Source organism: Sphaerodactylus townsendi, linkage group LG03, assembly GCF_021028975.2.
Source record: "Sphaerodactylus townsendi isolate TG3544 linkage group LG03, MPM_Stown_v2.3, whole genome shotgun sequence".
NCBI lineage: Eukaryota > Metazoa > Chordata > Lepidosauria > Squamata > Sphaerodactylidae > Sphaerodactylus > Sphaerodactylus townsendi.
Window position 1 is genome coordinate 151,200,564 of NC_059427.1, and position 15,343 is coordinate 151,215,906.

Genomic DNA, 15,343 nt, shown 5'->3' on the forward strand with positions numbered 1-15,343 from the left:
TGGGGGACCTTGGGCCAGTTCCATCCTCTCTGACTGATCTACCTCACAGGGCTGTTGTGAGATTAAAATGGAGGAGAGGAGAATGATGTAAGCTACTTTGGGTCCCCACTGGGGAGAAAACCTGGGTATAAATTAACTAAAATAAACAAACAACCCAATTGGTTTTTGTGGGTTTTCCAGGCTATGTGACCGTGGTCTGATAGATCTTGTTCCTAACATTTTGCCTGCATCTGTGGCTGGCATCTTCAGAGGTGTATCACAGTGTGTAACAGACTTCCCTCTGTGATACGCCTCTGAAGATGCCAGCCACAGATGCAGGTGAAATGTTAGGAACAAGATCTACCAGAGCACGGCCACACAGCTGGGAAAACCCACAACAACCAGTTGAATCCGGCTGTGAAAGCCTTCGAAAATACAAACAACCCAATGTTATCCAGTTTGGAATCAGCAGTGAATAGTTCCACCCCTCCCCATCACCAAAATTGTTCTGAATTGAACACAACATTTAAATGATTTCAATGGAGTTACTCTGCATAATTCTAAGTCATAAAAATTATCCTGGAGTAAGTGATAAATCTCCTCGAACTAGAGCTGATTTCCAGACTATAGATGTAAGTCCCCCCGGGGCCTACCCCTGGGTGGGGGTGTGTGTGACCTCAATGGCACTATGTCTCCTCACGGAGGTTCTTCCCAAGAGTCTACCTCCACCCCCTTTCCAGGAATCTCCCACCCCGCAGCTGGAAACCCTAGCAATTGCTGGAATCTTGCTTTCATTTTGCAGCTGCACACCAGAGGGGGGTTTCCGCACAAGAGCGCGCTCTTACAGCGCATCTTTAACCAGAGCGCCCCCTTCCTAAATCCTAGTCTTAAAGGATCTAACTCCGATCGCCCGAGAACGGAAGTTCGGGGCGGGCCCGGCCGCGCTCCGGATTGGCTCGCCGAGCGGCTCCCTGGCCAGAGCGCCCGAGCAGCAGATGGAGCGCTTCGGATCGGCAACTTTCCCCGGTGCGCTCTCGCGATTGGCTGAGGGCCGGGCCAATGGCGAGCGCGTCTGGCGAACAATGCCGCTTTCCCCCTCCCTCCTCCGAGCGGGATCCTTTCTTTTCTCTCCGGCTCCCCCGGCGGACTCCTCCCCCGTGGCCAGGCCCGGGCGCGCCCGTAGCTGGGGGCGTGCGCGCTTGGAGAAGCGGGGCAGGGCAGGCAGGGCGCAGGTGGATCCGCCCGGCGCGGCGGCGATGGAGTGATGGAGCCGGCAGGGCTGGCTGCCGGATCCCTCTGCTGAGCCTCTTGTCCCGCGCAGCCTCATGGCCCCGGGTGGAGCTCTGCCTGCCCGTCGGCTGTGAGCGGCACCGGGGGCTGTGCGGAGAGGCAGCCGGCCGGGGCTCTCCATGCCAGGGCTGCACCCCGCGTCGGGCACCACCAACTCCGATTCTCTGTTCCCCGCAGATGGACTTACAGGGCGAGCGGCAGAGGAGGAGGAGGAGAAGGGCGTGAGCCCGGCCGGCGAGATCGGCGCCTGCGGCCAAGGTAAGAGACGTGACGGCCGGGCAGCAGCACCGGGACCGGACGGGAGGAGGAGGAGGAGAGGTTGCGTCCTGGCGAGGGAGCCGGGGAGGAGGAGAGTCGCCTGTGCAGCGTCGGCGCAGCGATGGGGAGCAAGGCGAGGCCGCCGGGCCAAGCGAAACCCTTTCTTTTCCTTCGCCGCGTGACTCGGCCTGGCAAGGGAAAGGAGGCGGGCTGGGCGAAGGCTTTCATGCTACCAGGCTGCGAGGAGCTCAGAGGACCGGAGGGGTGTGCGCGCGTGTGTCTTGCGGGGAGGACGATTGGGAAGTCTCGTCCTGCGAATACTTTTACGCATTGAAGGTTGAGTGGATCCCAGGGTCAGGGAGTGACTCGCTCGCCCTCAACGGGGTTCCCTCCTATCCCCCTCGTTCTACTCCCTGCCTGGCTCTCCTCTAGATGGAGGAAAGTTTCTGTAGATCTAGAAACCCGCTCTCTCCACTCCTCCGCAGAGTGATCCTGATGTTTTTTTTTTCCTGTGCTTGTTGCTGTCTTCTATTCAGTAAAATGTGGCTTGGCTCGTTTGCTCGAGCCATCTGGGGCTGATCTGTTCCCACTATCTAATTCCCCAGCCACTTGGTCTGCGAGACTTGTTTCACAGTTATGTTGTAATTTCGAGCTGTCTGACTCTTTTGACAATGCTCTCTGTTGTGTTTTTGACAGAGGGATGTCTGGAATATGCTTATTATTTTTGTTGACAGAAGGACAGGGGCTTAAGGATGGCTGCTGTCTTGGACCTGGCTGGAGCCCGAAGTTTGACCCTGTTCCTAGCTTTTTAGATTTAATGTGCCTCTGGTGTGCCTCTTGTGTCTATTTGTAATAGGCTATGACTTGAAGAATCAAAGCTTATTTATTGAGGAGTCTTGAATAGCAGTTAGCAAGGGGACCAGGGTTGTTTTAATCCGGCAGAGCTCTCAGGGACCTCGAGAGAATGCTCCATGCCAGGTCCTACTTGCTTTGGCAAGCCAGCAATTGAGTTCGAACCCCTCCACGGGTGGGAATGGGAGGTGCATGACTGCTGGGGCAGATGTTAATGGAGGGAGGAATGCTCAGCAGAGGGCTAGAATGAAGCTAAGATTAATTTAAAATAGAAATAGGCCCTGGTTAAATAAAATGTTAACTTTCCCCCTTTTTAGTAGGCAAGGTGGCAATGTAAATGGGCATTAAGCAGTCGCCAGCTTTCTCAATGGATTTACTATTTCCAGTGCCATCCTAAACAGAGTTACTCCACTTGAAGCCCATTGAATTTGGTAGGCTTGGAAAGGGCACAACTCTGCTGAAGGCTGCGTTGTTAATGGTGCTGCCTGATGCTGTTGGGAGGTGGGAAGTGCAGCCAAGTTGCGGCCAATTTACAACAATCCTGTAGGGTGCTCAAGACGAGGCATTCGGAGGTGGTTTGCTTTGCCTATCCTGGAGAGCAATCCTGGACTTCCTTGGTTGTCTCCCATCCAAGTACTATCTAGGCCCGGGGCCACCCTCCTTAGCTTTTGAGACCTGTAGAGATCTCAGCCTGATGCTGCTAACTTCAGTCCAAACCATCTAAGATCATTGGGTTTGTTTGCTTATGAAAACATTTATATCCCACCTTTCTTCATGGTTCAAGGTAGCTCAGTTAAAAAATGAGTAACTGCATAGGATTGTACGTTTACCTTTAAAACTTGCATGTGTGCATGTTAGACTCATCTTGAAAGATGAGAACATTTATTCTAATGTGACTCTGAAAGGGAAAAGGTTTCAAATGTCAAGAGCTTATTTGTAGTGCACTGGAGTTGTCAGAGGTCCTCTTGTGGGTGTGTGTGTGTATTTAATCGCAGTCTTTCAGTCTTTGTGTGGTGTACAGAGGGATCTTAGAAGAATCTGTCATAACAGCCTTTATAAGTGTGTGTGTGTGTGTGCGCGCTTGGGTTGCCCGGGTACTTGACTTTTAATCACTTGGTTCAGAAGCAAAGTCAATAAGCTTTAGCCTTTGGTAGGCGGCATGAACACATCCAGTAGAAGAGAAGTGTGATGTTTTGTTGGGTTGTCATGGATTTTCAAGGTAGAGACTGTTTGATTTTGCTCAGTGTTCTAAATCAAGGGCTCTTGAAATGTGCAGAGGACCTCTTTGTGAGGAGGACTTTGGGCTGCATGTTATACCGGATGTGTGATGGAAGAAGATTCTTAGGGAGAGAGGTGGTTTGATTTCCTTTCTGTAGATACTTCACAATCTTTCCTTTTCATAGTCTGTACCGTGAAGGGAACACGGCCAGAGTTAAGTGTTAGAGCACATGCTTTGCGCACAGATCTCAGGTTAAATTGTCCAATTCAATTCAAAGGATCCCAGGTAAGCTAGTGAGGAACACCCCTTCCCTGTTTCTACAATGATCTCAGATATTCATTTATCATCCCTATCTCCTCCCCACCTCCAAAAAAGAAATCTCTGGAAGATCAGTGGAATGGTATACTTCTGTTCTTCTAGCAGATGTTAACTGTGGAAACGCTGATAGAGTTGCTAAATTCTGTGCAGCTGCCAGAGTCTATTGTGGTTCAGTGTTGATTTAACAAAATAGACTTATTATTATTATACTGTTGTATGTAGTGGTTTTCTGTAAATGTTTTTTTTCCTAATGTATACTTTATGCTGCTGGTCCCTGACTGTAATGAACAACTGACTGAAGGGAGAAAGAGAGAGAGAGATCTTAGAAAGAGCCAAAGCAGAAGGGTATGGGGCTAAATGGACCCAGAGTCTTATTTCAATTGAGGAAATGTACATACTGGGTAGTTGTTGCTGTTGGCTTTCATCAATGATATACTTAGTAATGTGGGTAGCTCTCTTGTCATCTTCTAGTTCATGTGATACACACATTTATTTATTTGTTTTTCTGCTGCCCTTCAATGGAAAATTGATTTTTCAGGGATTATTGAAGGCAATTCCAAGAAGTCCACCCTAAACGGACACATGGAGGGTTCTGTTTTCCTTCTTTTGGTAGTTCTGTATACAATGTTGAACCCTAAAATAATACAGCCAGTGGCTCCACAGAACGTAAAACATCTGGCCTCCTTTGCTTTCCCCTTATTTAGTGGTGGTTCATCCCCACCTTTCATGCCCAGTGTAGGAAACTTTGTTTTGGTCTTTAGTAAAGCTGCACTTCCCTTCCCTGTGGGCTGCGAGAAAGCCTTTCTTTCTAGATCTGGGTTGTTCTAAGCTCTTTGGTCTGGAAACCTCGTAGGAGAGATTTCTTGGAAGACTTCCAGCCCTCCTTGGCTTCAGCGGTGCTTCTCTGTATACTTCAATGTTTCCTATTTGCCACGCCACCTGATGTGCAGCGGGGAAATAAAAAGCAGGGAACAAGAGCCTTTAAGCCTTAAGGGTTTTGCATAGGTCACCCAACATATCCAGGGTTTCAATTCTAGCAGATGGGTTCTATCTATTCGGGATGTCCCTGGATGCTGGGTAGCTCAGATTTGTTTACATTGCTTAAGGCTTGCAAATAACTCTCGAGAGCTCTCTGGAACGCATATTGAAGACACAAACTTGCCTTATATTGACTCAGACACATGGTCTATCAGGGTCTGCCTTGCCAATTCTGACCAGCAACAGCTGTCAAGGGTCTCTGGTGGAGGACTTTCCCATCACCAGCTACTCCATCCATTTAACTGTAAACATCAGGGACTGCTGGACCAGCAACTTCTATGTGCAAAGCAAGTGTTTCGGCCATTGAGCAATGGCCTGTCCCCTTTTGTAGTGCTGGAAATTGCCATTAAGCCATTAAGCTGGCTTGTGGTGACCCTGTAGAGCAGGGGTGCCCAACTCTGGGACTTCAAATGTTCATGGACTATAATTTCCATCAGCCCCTGCTGGCATGGCCAATTGGCTAATGGAAATTGTAGTCCAAGAGCATCTGAAGCGCCAGAGTTGGACACCCCTGCTGTAGGGTTTGCAGGGCAAGAGGCAATCAGAAGTGGTTTGTCACTTCCTGTCTTGGTGCTCAACCCTTCTTAGCCTTCAAGATCTAATTAGACTGGGCTAGCCTGGGCCTTTGAGGACAGGCCTCCCCTCTTGTTCCTTTTCTGACTTGTGAAGAAGAAAAATTTCTACCAGGTGCTGTTTTTGGTAGCCATTGGCTACCATTTTTGAGAGGAGCCAACAGTACAATGTTTTGGAGGGGACCTTATTGCTTTCATGCTCTGCTTGTAGAATTTCTGGAAGCCTCTGTCTAGCTGTTGTGTGAGAACATAATATTGGATTAGAAGAATCTTTGGTTTGATCCAGGTGGGAGATGGGCAGTGATTCATATGATCTTAAAGCCTAGACAAATTTACTTTTTACATACAGAGGCCTTTCCTCAATTCTGGACAAAGAGGGTTTATAACTGCTCTGTGTGTTCTTTCTCCCAGCTCTTCCCCATGCCTTTTTCGCTAGATTAATGTTTCTGGCTTCCAGACTCAAAGGGAACACCATAGGGTGCGTTCATGCATGGAGCTGATGGTACTGTACAATTGTAAGCATCAAACTGAATGACCAGTTGCAAAGGATGACGTTGCCTGCGCACAGTTGTGTATAAAAGGCAGTCTCTGCAGGGGGGTGCAGCTTTTGTCTCTGTATGGCAAGCTGCACCTGCTGCCTTTCCTTTTTCCCACACAATTGCCACAAGATGCACGAGGGGGAGGGTAGCAAACAGCCACAGAAGACGGTCTCTCATTTCAGTGGGCCTCCCAAAAGGGTCCTCAAGATTTTGCTGCACGGAAGCAGAAGTGGATCTGTGTCTTATTTTATTGGCTTGTGCCTGGATAGGTAGGTCTGAATAGGAAAAGGTAAGGAAACCTACTGTTTCTAGATGCATGTAGGTGTGAGACAGGTTGCCAGACAGGGTAGCTCTAGGAATGTCCAGAAATAATAGAGTTCCTGGTGATTCCTAGAGTGACACTTCATCACTTCTGCTATGTAGGCTGCTTAAAAAATTCTCCCACTGCGGCAGGCGGTGGGACCAAGTGTCGGGGGATCCCCCATCCTTACCCGGGCCTTAGCAGCTCTCGTGTGAATACCCTTTGCTCCACAGATGGTGGTGTTATCCATAGGCCTGTCCATCCTTAAGGACTATCTAGACTGTGGAATTGGTTTCATGACAGGGGAGGAATCATGAGGTCAGCTGTGATCCACGATAGTCCACTGAAATGCTTCCTGATAGCAGCATGGGATGCTTCTTGCTGTTTTCAGCAGATCTCCCATTCTTTGCGCTATCCCTCCAGTCTCACCTGAGGCAGCCTTTAACCCTCTCTTGGGCTGGGTGCCTGCTGATGACGTCACGCTGCCTGCGTCCAGACCCTTGGCATTTTCCCCCTGTAGTCAGAAGACTGTTTTCCTGGGAAGGGGCAGTGGAAACACAGGCTGTTTTTTCACTTTCAAAATGGCATATTTGGGAGCTTACCTGCTGCGGGGGTTCTCACCCTCCTTGTAGCTCCCCATGGCTGCCCACTCAAGTCAGGGCTGATGTGGGAATCCCCAGCTGGTTCCTCACGAGCCCGGGGCTTTCCCATAAGCACCGAGAGCTCTTCCGCAGTCTCTTCCACACACCTGCGGGCAGCCTCCGTTTCCTGCATTCGGATTGGCTAAATCTCGCACCATTCCCCCCACTCACTTTCAGTACTTTTTAAATTTTTAAAACAGAACGCAGGCAGGCGCTGAGTGCAAGAGTTGTAGTGCACTTGAGTTGTCAGAGGTCCATGAGATGCTCCCTTGTAAATGTGGCCAATATACATAAACATGGCTTTGCGCATATTAAGTCTAGGCTGCTAGATCCGTGTGCCTTAACAGATGAGTTTTAGTTCTGGAGAAGCTGGGGAATTCTATTGTCATAGTGATTCCTTGAGGAAAATACGTCAGAAGCTCCCGCTCTGTGTTGTGTCTGCAGTTGCCTTGTGGGACTCAGAGCAGCAAGAAGTTTGGCATCCTGGTTCGTAATTGCAAGGAGTCGGTTTAGGGTCAGAGGAGACCTCTGAGTGTCGGGTAGCGTATGCGCAATGGGATGCTGGCAGCTCAGTTTCCTAAGCCCTTTGCAAGCATTGCTGAGTACAGGCAAAACAGTGGAAAACTCTGTTCACGTTCCTGTTTCGTAATCATTTTATTCAGCGCTGATATTAATAGCCAGAGGATGTGTAGGTTGTATGCTCTGCAAGAGTAGGAAATCTAGTATGCAGCGAGAACAACAAAAAACTCTGCTTTCATCATGGGTAAATCACAAAGGGTTAAAATATCCAAGAACCGTTTTACTGAGATTTTGAAGCAAAAGGGGAGTACCTCAGAGCTTCCTGTTTGGGTATTTCTCTACCTGCTGATTTTTAGATAATGTGTGAGTTTTCTCCCATTTTGTCTGGTGCTTGTTGTATGGTGGCCCAGCTCAATCTTGTGTTCTGGAGAGACAGTGTGGTGTAGCAGGTAGAGCAGGGATACTCGGGGTCTGCATGTGGCTCTTTGACATGCCACCTTTGGCTCTTTTGAGCACTGTTCCCCAATATTGTATCTCGTCACATGTTTCAGAAGAGTGAATAAAGTCATTGCTCAGTGGGGCTTGGTCAGTAGGTGGCTGCTACCATGAAATAGTCTCCAGTGGAGAATAAATAAGCTGCCCTGAGCAGAGGCGTATCTAGGGAAAATGTAGCTTGGTGCAAAATCTGAGTTTTCCGCCCCTCACCCCACCCCACCCCATATGGGCAGCCACCCTCCTCCCCTCCACGACCAAACAACTTTTTTTGCTCCAGGTCTTGAAGTCAGTGTATGGACCCGGAGGAAGGAGGAGGGGCATGGGGGGCAATTTTCCACCCCCATATGACTAAATGGCTGCAGCCCGGGGACATTTGACTGCATTTGTCCCCCTGGGCGGTACGCCCCTGGTCCTGAGATGCAAGCTCTGTACCAGCCATGGCAGTTAAGGACCTAACCTCTCCAACAGCCCCTGTGCTTATGCTTGCGGCCAAGGAAAAAACAAGCTGACCTCAGAGTATGTGTGTGTGCGCGCGCGCACGGGGAAGTAAAGTGGTTGTAATGCCTGCGATGACCACTTTCTTATTTCTTTGTAAATAAATATATGTGCAAAATACTGTTCATTTTTTCCTTTCTTTTTAAAGTCTATATCGCTGCCATCAGGAATTTAATTGCAAACCTCTTTTCAATTTCTCCTAAAATAAAGTGACTGAGCAGTAAAGCATTTAGATTAGTGTAAGTTTATTATTCCATTCGTTAAAAAGCATTACATAGTATCAATTTTTTTACAGTTTATGATTTATCCATTAACATATAACAATACATAACATTCCACATTTTCCTATATGCATCTGTATTTATATGACTTCTCATTCGGACCTACTGAAACAGTTTTACCATTTATCTTAACTTTTATTTAACTAACCTCTCTTGAGTACCTAGATTTAATTAAAAGACAAAAAATATAAAATTGCTTAAATTTCCATTCCTTCAGGTTATATAGTCTCCGTATAATCCAGCGTTCTTTTATCCAGGAAATTAATGAGCAGTAAAGCATTTTTGAAGGGCTGTGTGGTCCTGTGGAAGAAACTCTCATAAGATTGTGGTGTAAGCTTCCCAATTAATTTGAACAAATTAAATTTTTTACATTTTCTTTAGCTTAATGGTTATAAGGGGTGATATATCTAATTTCTACAGTGAACGAAACAATGGGAAGCAATAACTTCTGGTTGAGGTGACCCACCCTTTCTAAGGTACTAGTCTCTTCCACTCATTCCACTCTTTTCTGTGTGACAGTATTAGAATTTGGCTCACTTTTGGTTTCCCAACATCTTCCATGTGTATTCTAATTATTTATTTTGACGGTTTGACTTCATATGACATTAGGAAGGGCTCTAGTCAGAAATCTGTTCATAGAATCATAGAGTTGGAAGACACCCCAAGGGCCATCAGCCCCCTGCAGTGTTCTCCCTACTGTTTAACATCACACTGCTGTCTATTTCTTTCCTTCCTTCAGCCTCATTTTTCCTCAACTTCCAGCCTCCCCTCTCTCTCAACAAAACCCTTCACAGTCCCTCTGCACTATCAACCGATCACCCTACTCTGTCATCCTGCTCTTTCACCCTCCCTTTCTTCTGTGATTTACCTGTGACACTTTAAATTGTGACACTGCCCTTTCTCCATGGTCAGCTTCCTCTCCCCTGGGCACTTTGGCTATCTCACTTAGCCATCTTAGCTGCAGGGGAGAAGGTAGAGTGAGGGGCTGGCTGAGTCTCAATGGTAGTGGCCTGAGACAGTTCCCCATTCTCAGTAGCCTTGAGTTGGTACTTTGACTTTTATAGCAAGATTTTATAGTTATGTATCATTAGATATTTACATTTATAACTAGATTTTTATCCAGAGACAGTGCTGCCTTCCAACACCCAGCAGTGCTCCTCACACCCCTGCTTTTCTTGGACACCCACCTGCAGACAGCAGGACCCCCTGCAACTTGCAACCCTGCCTCCTGACTTGCCAGCGAACAAAGGTCCCTTGTGGAAGCCAGAAGCCAGGAGAAGCTGCAGGGAACTGGTCCGAAGGTTTGAGCAGGAGGAGCCAGCCTCAGCACTTCTGCAGGGCAGGGCTGACACAGCCCTGACCAGGTTGTAATCAGTAGACCTCAGCCTTTCAGTTGGGCAAGGCTCACACACCTCATACCAGGCTGCAATTGGGGGGAGGGCCAAGTGCACTGCAGGGAGGCAATCCCAAACTGGCAGGTCTTGACTGACAGCCTGCCAGCTATTAATAGCCTGGAGCAGAAAAACCTTTTGAGCAGGACAGAGGGAGAAGCCCAGGGTGGTTGGTAGGAGAGATGTGGGGAGGAATGTAACTGTTTGAAATGGAAATAAAGGCCTTTTGAGCAAAGAACTCTATAGTTTTCAGCTTCTGTTATTGTGCTGACTGGTCACGAGGAATTGAGACTACCTGGATAGGGGCAGCACTCACAGTATTGGTTAGCATTTATAGTTAGATATTTAATTGTGTTATTGTATGTCTGTGTTTGCTCTGATCTGAATAGCCCAGGCTAGCCCGATGTCGTCAGATCTCAAAAACTAAGCAGGCTCAACTCTGGTCGGTATTTGGGTGGCAGACCAGAAAAGAAAGTCCATGGTCTCTATAAAGAGGCAGGCAGTGGCAGACCATCTCAGAACATCTCTTGCCTTGAAAACACCAAGGGGTGACCATACATTGTGACCTGATAACAAAAAAGTGTGTTTAGGGTGGCCCATAGGACATTAAAGTATTCATGTGTCTTTTGTGGTTGATGGTAATTGTGACTGTTTCTCTGTGAACCCTGGAGTGAGCACTGCTGGGTAGGAGACTCAGGTACCGTTCCCTATACTGCCGTGATGCTTGCTAAGTGAGTCCACTCACATGCTCTGGGACTGTCAAGGTTGTTGTAAGGATAACATGAGGGAAACTGTGTATACCATTTCTTGGAAGAAAGGTGAAATCAAAATGTCCTAGATAGACATTCACTGAGAATCAAGTTCCAGTGTATTCTTCAATTGTCACCCCACAATGCTGAGTTGGAAGGGGAGGTGCTAGTCTCTCGAAACTAGAAGTAGACCTGTCTCTGTGTGTGGTGGTGGTGGGGATACTACATATCAGTACTGCTTCCTGTCCTGTACCCATTGTCTGTTCCTGTGTGCAGTGCTTATTCGCTTGTTTATTTTAGATACCCAAACCCAATCCTCAGCCACAAAGGTTATGAGGGCAACTTACAAAGAGCTGAGGCACTTTAAGCATCTGTCAGTTTTGTTTGCTCCTGAGCACACACAGGTCTACCCATGAGCCTTGATTTAGCATCGTATCCATATACAAGCATACATTTTCCAGCTTTTCAATGAGTTTCGTCTTTCCAAGAGGCAGGGTGAGTTTCGTCTTTCCAAGAGGCAGGGTCTTCCCATCGCATAAGAAATCAGTTGGTCAGCCATTTGCTGCCTGTTCATATAAGACTTGTAGATTATGCTAGCCAGACCAACAGCCAGCATTTTAAAGTTGATCATAGCAATTTAGATTGTTGGGGCAGAAGATGGCACGAGGAAATTAATGGCTGAAATCATCCACGGGGGGGGGGGGGGGGATCATCTGATATGCTGATTTTCCAGCAAATTAGAGTCAGAAAATGGTTTCTTTCTTTCACAGCAAAACACTCCATCACATGATTTCCCCCATGTCTGAAAAAGGTTTTCCACTTCATCTTGTTTTTGAGCCAATCATCTTGTTGCTCTGTCTCCCCCTGCCCCCCATACTCCCCCCGTTGCATTATAACAGCCTTCCAGATAGCTCCTACAAGTTATTAATCTACAACACACACATACACACCCACCCATGTCTTACTCAAATACACCAATGAGCCATATCTGCATCTTGGGCAAGGAGGTGGGAGAATCCATTCACTTCCAGTTTACAAAAACGTTGTATGCAGTTCACCTGGAAGCAATTCTTACTCATCCTTAGAGTTTCCAGCTCTGGGTTGGGAAATACCTGGAGATTTTGACGGTGGAGCCTGAGGAGGGCAGGGTTGGGAAGGGACCTCATCAGGGTATAATGCAGGGGTGGCCAACCTATGGCGCTCCAGTTGTTCATGAACTACAATTCCCATCAGCCCATGGCCATGCTGGCAGGGGCTGATGGGAATTGTAGTCCATGGACATCTGAAGCGCCATAGGTTGGCCACCCCTGGTATAATGCAATACAATCCACCCTCCGATGCTGCTGTTTTCTCCAGGGGTTCTGCAATTGATCGTCTGGAGATGAGTGTAATAGTGGGACATCTCTAGGTGTCACTTGGAGGTTGGCAACCCTATTCAACCTGGGCAGGTAGGTAAATAGCTATTTATACATGTGCAATGCTGTTATCAAACATTGAGGCTAAAAGACCACAGCATGGTTTAAAAACCTAGCTGTGGACTTGTCTTTTTGCTGGAGGCAATGGCAACCTGTCCCCCCTCCCCCCTTTTCCGTTTATATCCACACTCTTACAAGACATTCTTTCCCTGTCCCAACATGTACCAGGAACCCATGGCATTCCTTGGAGGCTGCTCACCATTCACTGATAAATCGATGAGTAATGGCAGACGAGCAGCCAGAGGCAGAGAGCGCCCATCCAGAAGGATCCATCATTCCCTACGACATGAAGATATAAGGGGAGCCTGGATGTGTTCTGAGCTTTGTATCAGATTTGAATGGACTGTCTGTAAAAGTCACCAGGAAAATTCTCGGTAGGCCTCTGCCTAGGAGAGTCACTCCCTGTCTAGGCAGCTGTTCAGTTGCATCATCTTTGGAGGCCGGGGGGGGGGGGTGTTTCACTGGCCAGGTAAGATCTTCTCCTGCCTTGGTACCATTGGGCCTTCTGACGGGCAAGAGGGAGTTTTGGCTTCCATGTATATATGAGCGAGTGCCCTAGAACATATCCTGGATTCCTTGGGGACCTTAGCAATCAGGACACTGTGGGAAGTATTCCGTGTAGGCCCAAAGTTTAACAAATCCTATCCTGTATTTACCCTGCTCTGTCCACATATATCTCAACTTCCTGACTCAACTTGGATTTAGTAAAAAAGAGGAGATACGATGCCAGCCTTTGACCCAGAAACCAGGAAAGACAAAGCAGAAATAAGGCATGATTTCCCCCAGACGGGGTGAGTTGGATTCAGTGGGATCTGCAGGCCTGATCGTCAGTGTTTTTCACCTGGAGGCTAGTATATGATCTATTCTTCCAGTTCTATTCTCTCACCTACAGTCACCCCTGCCCCAAGCTCCTTTGATAAAGAAGCTGTCCCTCATCATGTTCTGCTTCCCAGGTGCATGCTGTCTCTACAGTGGGTCCTACTAAGGGTTAACCTATTACTGGTCTGCACCGCCCCTTCAAGGTGTTTGATAGTTTTCCAAGAGCCATTAGCAGCTGGGCAGCTGGGTTCCAGCAGCTATTTATAGCCTCTGTAATAGATTGGAGAACTACCTGAGCACACCAGCTGCCTTTTTTGCTGGGATGTATTTGAATACTCTTCGGAGGCACCGGAGAACATAAACAACGCTTGTTCAAAATAAAAGTTAAAAAACACTCACACACAGACACACACAAAAACCCTGGTGTGGCTGTTCCCGGCGGGTCAATATTCTAGGTTACTGGGAAAACTAAGGAAGCTAATTTTGTAGGGGCTGCTATCATGGTGCCCTAGAGAGGTTGAAATGTCCACGTTTTCAGAACTTTCTGCTTTTTTGAAGGGGCGGAATGATGGTGGAATGCCCATTTAGAAACAGCTTGAAGTGTATTTCTACTTCTGGACAATCAACTTCAGGCTTTGGAGGCAGGAGAATGATTCAGGCTCAGTCTTTTCATACAAAAAAACCCCATTAGTTCCCTCGAAATAAACATTAATTAATGTCTGAAACTTTTAGGTGCCTTTGGAGGGTGCAGACTTTCCTAGAGAAATGTCTGTTGTGGCAAGAGAGCCCCGATACAGTTAAATCTGTCAGTGACATGACTAGTCATGCAGGATTTGTGGCAAGAAAAGTGACCTTGGACGGCAGTTGCATTCTTTTTAATAAACAGAATCAGTGGTTGAGCTATGTGGAGGATTATTCCAAACGGTTGCATCTGCCCCTTCCTCTCCCAACCTGTATATGTGCCTTCCTCTGCCATCTCTAGCCAGTTTGCAGTGATATTGGACTTGGAAAACTATAATTATGGGGTGTGGCTTGCAAAGCATGGTTTTAAATAATGGTCTGGGGGTGAGGCTGTACTGGTCTGGAGGTCACTGCAAACTGAAGCTCAGAAGCAGGATTGGAGTCTGTATGCAAGACAAAAAGAAGCTTGGGAGCCCAAGACATCTTTTTGAGCCCCCAAACCATTTTCCTGACCACGTTCTATTTTCTGAAGCTGGTCTTTGTCTGTGGTTAGAAATGCATCATATCTAGTACACTTATATTCCTCCTTTCCCTGGAAGAGACCAGAGTAACATCCATGTTCTTCCTTTTGTCCTCACAATGACCCTGTGAGGTCGGTTAGGCTGAAAGAGAGTGATTGGTCCAAGGTTGCCCAATGAGCTTCCATGGAACTGGAAGCAGTGGTCATGTGTTAATGTGATTTGAAATTTTGAGGGCCAAAATCCATCTACTCAAAGTACACTAGTCCATGAAAGTTTATGTCGTAATAAATGTGTTAGTTTCGAAGATGCTGTGAGAATTCTTTTACCTACAACATGGCTAACAGGGCTACCCATCTGAAATTTATCTTTTTTAAAAATGTATTTTCAATCTCCCCCTGCCTCCACCTGTTCCATATGAGTATAACAGCTGCCATCCGGACAAAACCTTGTAGTGTTGGTGATGTGGAAAAATATATAGGTTTTGATTTCGATTTTCTTTCCTCCGCCATTTTTCTAGTTTTTGAGTGTTGGGAGGAAGGGAGAACATTCTCCCCCAGTCATATTTGGAGAGATATAATTCCCCCCCACACACACACACACAGAGACACATATACACTTCAAACTTTCATCTCTTTTCTACAGGATCATCAGACTCAGTGGCTCCAAGCCAAGGAAGTAGGTGAAGAATGAACATTTGTTTGGATGTAAAGCAACGTCCCTCCATCAGCTTTTGCAAAAGCAGGGTGAATCTATTGGGGATTAAATCCCTTCTGAGACTCATCTGATCCTCATTGGGAGCCTTTATAAAGGAGATCCTGAGGCTGCCACATTGGCAGGATAGTCACGTGCAGGGAATGGCCTTGCCAGTCCCAGGTGTTTGCTGGGTGGAATTTTAGGCTGGGTTGACGCC

At 47.2% G+C, this 15,343-nt stretch overlaps 1 protein-coding gene across 1 annotated transcript in view; it reads left to right on the forward strand.

Annotated features, from left to right (window-relative positions):
* The first annotated feature begins 1,078 nt into the window (after nt 1–1,078).
* The window catches only part of HDAC7 (histone deacetylase 7), a 158,141-nt gene continuing 143,876 nt past the window's right edge, over nt 1,079–15,343 (forward strand). Inside the window, exon 1 of the mRNA XM_048490014.1 lies at nt 1,079–1,527. Within this exon, the coding sequence (XP_048345971.1) occupies nt 1,389–1,527 (139 nt within the window). The 5' untranslated portion in view covers nt 1,079–1,388. The remainder of the gene's footprint in view (nt 1,528–15,343) is intronic.